Source organism: Rhamphochromis longiceps, linkage group LG12, assembly GCF_057381845.1.
Source record: "Rhamphochromis longiceps isolate RC_006_pf linkage group LG12, R_longiceps_female_GT1.1, whole genome shotgun sequence".
In the NCBI taxonomy this organism is placed as follows: Eukaryota; Metazoa; Chordata; class Actinopteri; order Cichliformes; family Cichlidae; genus Rhamphochromis; species Rhamphochromis longiceps.
Genome location: NC_140568.1, coordinates 6,379,567 through 6,389,948, shown reverse-complemented (window position 1 = coordinate 6,389,948; position 10,382 = coordinate 6,379,567). Strand labels below are relative to the sequence as shown.

At 39.0% G+C, this 10,382-nt stretch overlaps 1 protein-coding gene across 2 annotated transcripts in view; it reads left to right on the top strand.

Moving 5' to 3' along the window:
- Nucleotides 1-10,375, top strand: part of LOC146656720 (nuclear receptor ROR-beta-like) — a 23,602-nt gene extending 13,227 nt beyond the window's left edge. The window contains exons 2-10 of one of the 2 annotated variants that reach the window (XM_085424489.1): nucleotides 2,139-2,224; nucleotides 2,335-2,476; nucleotides 2,670-3,101; nucleotides 3,558-3,679; nucleotides 4,120-4,252; nucleotides 4,401-4,508; nucleotides 4,641-4,751; nucleotides 4,999-5,111; nucleotides 5,355-10,369. In XM_085424489.1, coding sequence (XP_085280615.1) covers nucleotides 2,139-2,224; nucleotides 2,335-2,476; nucleotides 2,670-3,101; nucleotides 3,558-3,679; nucleotides 4,120-4,252; nucleotides 4,401-4,508; nucleotides 4,641-4,751; nucleotides 4,999-5,111; nucleotides 5,355-5,519 — 1,412 coding nt within the window. In that variant the 3' untranslated portion in view covers nucleotides 5,520-10,369. Of the gene's footprint in view, nucleotides 1-2,101; nucleotides 2,225-2,334; nucleotides 2,477-2,669; nucleotides 3,102-3,557; nucleotides 3,680-4,119; nucleotides 4,253-4,400; nucleotides 4,509-4,640; nucleotides 4,752-4,998; nucleotides 5,112-5,354 lie in introns of those variants that run through there. The other variant, XM_085424488.1, reaches the window with a different exon arrangement.
- The last annotated feature ends 7 nt before the right edge of the window (nucleotides 10,376-10,382 follow it).

Here is a 10,382-nt window from a genome sequence, read left to right as displayed (position 1 = left end):
AAGTGTCTTGCCCAAGGACACAACGACCAGGACAGAGAGCCCGGGGATCGAACCCCCTGAGCCACGGTCGCCCCGTACAAGAAGTAACACTGAAGGGCAGGGGGATTACATTGAAGTGATTGTACCTGCGCAGTTGCTAGACAGAAAACTGCTTCCATTGATCCTGACAAGAGATTATCCAATTATGTATACTGCAAACTCATTCTGCCAGACACTTATATATATATATATATATATATATATATATATATATATATATATATATATATACATACATATATACATATACATACATATATATATATACATACATATACATACATATATACATATACATACATATATACATATATATATACATATATATATATACATACATACATACATACATACATATATATACATACATACATACATACATACATATATATATATACATACATACATATATATATACATACATACATATATATATATACATACATACATACATACATACATACATGTATGTATGTGTATATATATATATATGTATATATGTATGTATATGTATGTATATACATACATACATACATACATACATACATACATACATACATACATACATGTATGTATGTGTATATATATACATACATACATACATACATATATATATACATACATACATACATACATACATGTATGTATGTGTATATATATATATGTATATATGTATGTATATGTATGTATATACATACATACATACATACATACATGTATGTATGTATATATATACACATACATACATGTATGTATGTATGTATGTATGTATGTATGTATGTATGTATGTATGTATGTATGTATGTATGTATGTATGTATGTATGTATGTATATATATACACATACATACATGTATGTATGTATGTATGTATGTATGTATGTATGTATGTATGTATGTATGTATGTATGTATGTATGTATATATATATATATACATACATACATACCCACAATCAACTCTGCCAAAACAAAGCACCTACACAAGATCAATGAAATACAAAATTAATACTACACAAATCCAAAACTTGTAAGCTCTTCAGTGTGCACACAGATACTTAGACATACATCCATCGATGTTGTACGAAAGGTTTGGTGGCACGCACGAGAGGAATCAAATTTACAAACACGAACATACGTTATATCTGAACTTCTCAGGAGATTCCTAAAATGTACAGAATTTCCCACAGTATGCAAGGAGATTACATGTGAATGGCTATTTCAGCTGTGGCTAAGCCAGCGCTCAGCAGAGGAGGGGAAGGAGCTCGTCGGGAAATAATTTAGGATTAGATAGGCTGTCTAATCTCTTTATAGAGACTGTGCCATCTCAGCAGCATACCTGCCTACCTCTACACCTATGTCATATCTCTTAACAGGAACTGCAGCTTTCACTTTCCATACAGTATAGACGCTAAGTTCAAAGGCACCCATGACAGGTGCTCGTGTGTGTTGAAATAGTTTTTGTTGTTTATATTCAGTCCCTTTGGTTGTGACTGTACATGGAGCTGCCTATACACAGTGAGTAAAACCTAAAATGAACAAAACGTAGTTCAGTTAGTGCACATGTAGATTAAGGGCTGCTAAACACTAACAGCATTTGAGTTGGTGGACCAAATGTGTTTGCATATGCGTGTGAGTGTGTGTTTGAAAGAGAGAAAAGATAAAGGTTGAAGAGTATGTGTGACCCTTTGGTGTTTTCTCATTATGGGCAACCTTTCTAACCCGCAGGGGTCTGTCCTTTAAGCGTAACACAAAGAATACACATGCACAATCTTGTTACTTTGTGCGTGTAACCGTGTGTATGCAGTCCTTGGTGTCCCATTCATTAGAAAACTCCTAGAAGCACATAATAATTGCCCAAATGTCACTGTGCCCTTGTGAATTTGAAGTTAACGTGACACAAATGCAGTATGCAGGCACACTGTTATCTCAATGAGGTCGTACACCCAACTGGGTTATGTACATTTACCATCAAATTAGACCACCAGCCGAGGTCTGACATCTGTGAGATGACTCAACAAGGTGTTCACAAAACTCCAAACTAGGCCGTATCCATCTGATTAGTAATGCAAGTCTTTCTTGTTCTCGCTTTTTTTCTTACAGCCCAAATCGAAGTTATACCATGCAAAATCTGCGGAGACAAATCATCAGGAATCCACTATGGCGTCATTACATGTGAGGGATGTAAGGTGAGACTCTATGTGGCTGAATCAAAGTCTGATTCATTTGCTCAGAAACATCATATAGTCTATGCTTGACGGGTACCTGAAGCCTGTATTCTCTGCTGACATGTAACCAGGGTTTCTTCAGACGTAGTCAGCAGAACAACGCCTCCTACTCCTGCCCCCGCCAGAGGAACTGCCTCATCGACAGAACAAACCGCAACCGTTGCCAACACTGCCGCCTGCAGAAATGTCTTGCCCTAGGAATGTCCAGAGATGGTGAGGTCCAGGAAATACATATTTATATCTATGGTGCATGAGTGTGCAGGCAAATATATGCAAACAAATACATGTGCAACCCTCTCTGTGCAGAACAGCCAAAAATAGGATCATATGCAATCTTATCTGATACAGTCTGAGCTAGTGGAGCAATTTCTTTTCATCCTTCATTTTATTTTTTGTCCCCATAAAGCGGTCAAGTTTGGCCGCATGTCCAAGAAGCAGCGTGACAGTCTGTATGCAGAGGTGCAGAAGCACCAGGCACGGCTGCAGGAGCAGCGGCAACAGCAGACAGGCGAAGCAGAAGCTCTGGCACGCGTTTACTCATCCAGCCTAACCAACGGACTTTCCACCCTTAACCATGAAATTGGGGGCACCTATGCCAATGGTCACGTCATTGAGCTACCCAAAGGTGGCCATGGTAATGGAGCAGGAGTCCCCGGGGGTTACTATGGGATGGATTCCACCCAGCCGTCTCCAGACCAGTCAGGTTTGGACATGTCGGGCATGAAGCACATTAAGCAGGAGCCAGTGTACGACCTGACGCCAGTACCCAACCTGTTCAGCTATGGAGGCTACCAGGAGAGTCAGCTTGGGCCCAATAATGTCAGCATGGGAGAGCTGGGTAAGAAAGCAAAATCATTCAAAGCTACCTGACTTAGCCACGTGGAAATCTGCATGTCTGCTCACAAAGTAGTCCTTTCAGCAGCGTGAGTCAGGGTCCTAATCTGAGAGCCACACAGGAGATCAGACAGGCTTAAATTTACAGCTGACAAGGTGTCATACTACCGTATGCACAGCTAAGGCTGCTAGCACAAGTTAAGATTTATTTAAGATTAAGCACTTCAGGCTGATTCTAGAGAATATAAAATCAAGCAGAAAATGTACAGCAATATAAAAGGACGATAGATTGCCCATAGTACTTGCCACCCAATGTGCACAATGCTTCAGATTAATGTGCAGGTCTGCTTGTACCTAAACTAACACACTCCATATACTCCTATATGCTATATATATAGTAACACTGTGTAGGGAAAGAATACGTGAATAATCGACATGAATGAATAATCTTCTTTTCCAGACCGTATTGCTCAAAATATCATCAAGTCCCACTTGGAGACATGTCAGTACACAACAGATGAGCTGCAGCAGCTAGCCTGGCAGACACATTCCTATGAAGAGGTCAAGATGTACCAGAGCAAGGTGAGGTTTGACTTTATGGCGCCATCGAAACATGACATTTACAATTACAAAGTACCTTATATCTTATACTCTCCCTATATTTGGGTCTTTTTTCCTTTCTAGTTACATTAATTTAATTAACAGCTACTTCTAAAGTACTGAAAAGGATTAAGAACACACACACACACACACACACACACACACACACACACACACACACACACACACACACACACACACACACACACATATATAGTTTTAAATGCCGTAATGCTTTGAACTTTCATTCAAACTCAGTTTACTGAGTTAGTGGGGTTTCTTTTACTAGTAATAGAAATGAAACACATTTGAAATCACAGAGCATGTCAGTCATAGAAATAAAAATGTCGTTTATTTTATTTCCTCACATGAAATAACTAGGTACAAAAGTACACAAACATAACCTGGGTCTTTGGTTCTAGCCCCGTGACGTGCTGTGGCAGCAGTGTGCCATCCAGATCACCCATGCGATCCAGTACGTGGTGGAGTTCGCCAAGCGCATCTCAGGGTTTATGGAGCTGTGCCAGAATGACCAGATCCTTCTTCTAAAGTCAGGTGAGCCACGTGAGCAGTTCAGGCCTATCTCTTTATGTAAGCAGAGGTCAAACTGTCAGTCAGCAGACAGTAAATATCCTGTGGCTTCTTACTCTGGTTGGCTTTTAGTGAGTATATCAACTTCAAATTTATCACTCTCTCTCTCCAGGTTGTTTGGAGGTAGTCTTGGTGCGGATGTGCAGGGCATTCAACCCTCTCAACAACACAGTACTCTTTGAAGGGAAGTATGGAGGCATGCAGATGTTCAAAGCCCTAGGTAAGATATTACTAGCTAAACATTTTGTCTTGGTATGAACGAGGAGTACAGCCAAATATTATTAAAAAAAGAAGTGAGAGATAATTTAATTTTTTTTCTTACTGTCTGCCGTTCCCTGTGCGTCCCTCCAAGGTTGTGATGACTTAGTGAGTGCAGTGTTTGACTTTGCGAAGAGTATGTGCTCACTGCAGCTAACAGAGGAGGAGATTGCACTGTTCTCAGCAGCTGTACTAATTTCCACAGGTCAGTGTGAATCTGCTTATAATAATATATTATAATATTATAATAATGCAGGACGCAATGTGCATGGACTTGAATTAAAAACACTTTAAAAATAAGGTAGTGACTCTCTTTACATTATTCTGTATCAAGCAGCATAATCAGTCCTCACCACGTAACATTTTATACAGTGGCCTCACAGCCGTATCAATTTTACATTTTGCCCTTCAATCAACTCTGTTGGCATTAAAAAAGTCTATTCTTCTTTCAGATCGACCGTGGCTGATGGAGCCTCGGAAAGTTCAAAAGCTCCAGGAGAAGATCTACTTTTCTCTGCAGCACATTATGCAGAAGAACCACATGGATGAAGATGCACTGGCCAAGGTAGGGCTGGAACTTATGGTGAGAGAACTTAGAACGGCATAGAAGCCTAAAATGCATGAATCTATAGGCTAAGACCAAAAGGGAAATCAAACATGAAGACAGGATCTCCTTTGGTAGGAAGGATGGGTGATTCAATGGGAAAAAACACAACAGAAGTAGCAGAACAAAGACTGACTTATAGCCTTGTCCTCATCTGCACTTAAATTTCCTCATCCTTGATCATCTCTCTCTCTTGTCCGGCAGCTGATCAGCCGAATCCCAACGTTGTCAGCCCTGTGCACACTCCACACTGAAGAGCTTCAGGCCTTCCAGCAACTCCACCCAGAAACAGTCAATGTCCTGTTTCCTCCACTCTACAAAGAACTCTTCAACCCAGACCCAAACTCTGCCATGGCCATGCCCAAGTGACTGCCTGTGGTCCACATGCAACAAATGACGCCAGCAGAGGACCAAGAAAGTAAGACAGCCGCATCCAACGAGACGAAAGCAGCTATGTCGACTACGTCATCATCGTGGCAACCACATATTTCCGAGCCCCCCCAGGCACATTTCAAGCTGGTGGGTGAGGAGTCATCTGCTAGCAGCTTAGAGTTCCCGACAACAATACTAGGAATGTCCAGCACTTATCCCATTCTGTTCACCGATACAGTCTGAAGAATGTATATACAAATGAAACATGCCCCAGGCCACAACCTGAGCGGGGCTTCCACCTTTCTCCTGAACTGAACTGACTGACCAGTAATGTACAGACTTTAAAATATCTAGGAACAATTTTAAGCTGTCAATCTTTAAACAAAAAAAAAGAAAAAGAAATTGGTAAGTTAAAATGATTTAACTTTGAAAAAATCATTTGAATTATTTTCCATGTGAAGATGGTGAAGCTGGATGGGAGAGGGAACTGTGGATTTAGAGAAGCTATTGTAGATATTCTTCTAGTGGAGAGCGGATTCCAGTATTACTTCTTGTTCTGTTAAAATAAGTTAGTCTTAATTTAAATATACAGCAGTCCACTGTGGCTGACTATACCGTGTCTACGTGTTTTTATTTTATTTGATAGTTTCTTGTGTACAGAATTTGTAAAGTTGAGACTTGTAAAACAACACTGGCTAAAAACCGGGATTCAATTTGGGTTTGTTGATATATAGAAGCCTTGTCTGGATTTTGTTCATATGTAAAGAAGGTACTACATCCTTCTGAACCTATAGTAATGTAAAGAGAGCATATGAAGGATTTAAAAAAATAATAATGGCTACTGCTACTTTTCAAGCTGGAGATATATACAGAAATATTCTATTTTGCAAGAAAAAGAATCTGGCAGATTTGCCATCTTATCAATCGTTTATTTCTCGCTGCAATAATTACGTCCAATAAAAGCTGGACTGCTTTCGAACAATCAGCCACACACAGCTAATCAGAGACTAGGACCTTGCAATGAACCCCAAATCTCTTCCCAAATTCCCCATGCACCCAGACCTTTATCTCTCATGTATTAGGACCTGTCCGTAAAATTCTGGCAGATATAAGTGGATAGAAATCACGGTGAAGGCGTGTATAGCTGTCCACCAAAATAAAGGCAACGAAAAATGAAACAAACCTGAATTGGATTCACAAATTTCCAGTCACTCAAACATGTATGAGTACTGTATGCCTCATCCCTACAATCACTATTTGCACAATCATTACAGTCCATGGGTGACAAAGACCCTGTGGGCTGTGAATATGTAGGACCCTTTGTCTAAAGAGCAATAATTTTCACACTGCCTTTCTGATCTTATTCCTTTCCTCCTCTTCATGCTTTCAGTTGTTCAGATCAAGGTAGCCGTTTTAACTAAAATGCACTATATTTCACTTAATGGTTATGCCTAACAGTCATTTCCATCGGCGGTACTCATTCCACCACCACAGACTCTGCAGTGTTTTCAGTAAAGAGAGCATTGACTTAGAGTTATAAATTAGTCCAGAATAGAATACCATTTAAAGCTGCAATATGGCATTAACAATTTGAAAAAAGGAAAGTGTGATAGACAATCAATTTTTGCTTTTTATGTAGTCATTCCATAATTTTTAGCACTTACATTTTGTCTTAGTTTCTATGTTTTGTTGTTTGTTGGCCACTTTTTAAAAATCACATTGGCTCCACTGGGTATTTATCCAGGCATGTTGTAATTGGTCTTTTCTGGTGAAGGAATAATTTGAAATCTCATTGCGTAGACATGTTTCAGTGGTTTCTACACACTAGAACTAGAAGATGCTCTGTGAATCTCTCCTGTAAAGTTATAAGTGCTGTGAAATCTCAGCAGCGCGGCTAAAGAGCTCTCTTTCAAAATGAGCCCAAAAAAGAGACACTTGACAGAACATTAGCGCATGATGATGATACTTTCATTACCTGAAGACATGTTGGACTGACTAGCGACTAAAAATCGCACTTTTACCTCAGTTTTGAATGCTATGAATAATGGACTCTGATCTAGTGTTATTTAGGCAATTTTAAAACATTAAGCTTTTCTGATTTTTGCAAATGCACAGCGGCCAAATCTTTGACTTTCCATCAAAGTTATGTACCCCTTAAGCCCGCTGGTATGCCTAACATTTATTATCCTTCCATCTTTTTTTTCCCCACGTGGAGAACAACAATGAGGGAGCAAGTACCAATGTTAACGTTAGAAAATCAGCTTATACTGATCTGTTCCACGCTGCATCTATGTAAAGGTTCCCCAAAAGTCCAGCATCTTTCCTCCGACCCCTGACCCGACCACAGATCATAGGCCAGTGACTCTTTAAAAGACAATCACTTGCTCATTAAGGCTTGATGCACTACAAAGCATCTCTCAGGGAGCAGCTCTTTTTCAGATTTTGCATTAAGAGGGTTTAATATTTTTGCAAATTTACAAAAAAAAAGATTAATTATAAAAGAATAACTTTTTAGGATTAAAAAAAAAGGCATACGCCACCAGTGTATGCCAGAAATGAAATCTGCCCAGACAAGGCTTTGACAGATGTATGTCTGTGTGTATGTGTGTGTACAGAGCATGAATTCACTGTCCAAATATCTTTAGACTCCAGATTATATAGCAAAAATCATAATAACATAGCACTAAAAAAACAACAACTTGTATATCAGTGTGCTCTTTTCACCACTGTACGCTCATGTTTACTGATTCTTTTTGCTGCTTTTGGGACAGTGAGGGAAGTCCAGTAGTAAGCTGTGACACAAGCGCCATCACAATACCGCAGGGACAGTGAATTCCAACTCTGACTATGAAGTTTTTGTGTGTGACGTTTTTATTATCCCTTGTTAGACTGTGAATCAGAGGGCTGGGATGGGGCTGTAAGGGGAGGTGGGGTGGGGATGTGCCGGCAAGAACGAGTGGCAACGCAACACTGTAAGTAAGATACTGTAGCAATAAGAAGTGGAGGCATTTACTACTGTCATGTTTGCATTGTAAGATTATTTTTTATTTTATTACTATTTACTATTATTATTGTTCTTATTATGACTACTATTCTTCTATTACTATTAGCCTATTGTTGTTCTGTTCTATTTGCATGATGTTTCAGAGCAATGAAACATTTGGGGCTTATTGTGTTTTCTCTTCTCATGATAATGTGGGTTTCGTGGGAGAGGATTTTTTCTTTTGTTTTGGTTTTTTTTGGCAGGGTGGGGAATGGGTTGTGGGCAAATTCCACATCAATTTAGTCGGTTCAAAGCAATTTTTTCACATACTGAAAGGATTTTTAAATAAATGCTCTAATTTATACGTGACCAATTTTAATTTGTTGCTGGATTTGAAATGTTTTGGGGAGTTTTTTGTTCTCAACCTCTGAATGTGTGCGTTGAACGGCCCTTTCTGAACTGGCCTTACTGAATCGGATAACCCTTGAACCTGCTGTGGGAGAATAATCGATTCTGAATGTTATGGAGTAGTTTGTTCAGTGTGAGGGGCTGAACGCATCATGCGCCTTTACCACTCCATCAACACAGAATGACATCACGGAGCGCACAAACGAGCAGTCGTCGGCTCTTCGACGTGACTCGGACAAATTGCGCAGACAATTTTTTAAAACATGCTGAGTTTGAAATGTTTCCTACACTTAGTCGAACACAATCCAAACCTTCTTCTCCCTTTCCTGAGAAAAAGCTGTGTGCGCGTGAATGTGTGCGTGTGAGGAAGAAAACGAGATGTGAGATGACGTTCTGCTCTACCAATGCTTTGTAAACTTTCTTGATGCATTACACATTTGTGCAATTGGAGTAGTGTTGAAAATTTGTTAATTTATTGTTTAGAATGTCTTTGCATCCCAGCAAGAGCAAATAAAACAAAATGTAGCAATCTGTAACCAAAACCTAAAAGGTACTTAGGCTACAGAACCTCTTTTACACAGGACTAACAAAACAACAACAACAAGGACAAAAACAGAAAAAATACAAAAAAAAAGAGACATTTGTTTGTTTTCAAAGTGCCATAGCTAGTGAGGAGTGGAAGGATTGGCAGAGTGGGGCGTAGATGCTTTACGGTGTGAGTTTACTTGAGAAACCAATCAAAAAAGGGGAACTCTGAGGAAAAACCTGTATGTGATTACGCTGATGAACCGTTTTTACATTTTATGCTTTTTCATTTGGTGAGGACTCTGCTTGACTCTGAACTCTGACTCTGCCATAAATCCACGAGCTCTACTGTCCAACGCTTCATTTTCAGACGAGAACGAAAGAGTGACTGTGTGTGTAAAAGCATGCATCTGCAATAAAGTGAGTCACGCCCATAAACGATGGATCAGACTGGGTCGAAGTTCAGAGCCATGCAGGGGCCTTAGTGAGTTCTCCTTTGAGATGTATATACAATGTGAAGGTCTGAAGTGATTTTTTTTTGTTAAATTCTATATTTTATCGCTTTTGTAGACATTTTGTTGTGGGAAGAAAAAAAATAAAAAGAAATTTTATGGGTGAGATTCTGCTTCATTTTTCTAACTCACATACAAATCATAATATTATATATCAGATTAATCCATAATGTCTCCTGAGAAAATACAGCTATTAGTTATATACTGAACTAAAAATAGTACAAAAACTGCATTTTATTTTACAGTTTTTTCTATCACGAATTATCACATACAGTTAAATAACAAGTTATATTTTTATCTTTTTATATAAAGTTTTCTGATTACCGCTTTTCCTTCATTAACCCTGAAAATCTATAAACATCCTTAGTGCAAAATCTTTGGTATTATCAAGGATCTTTTGTGAAGAGGCAGAACTTGTGTTTACGAAAGACA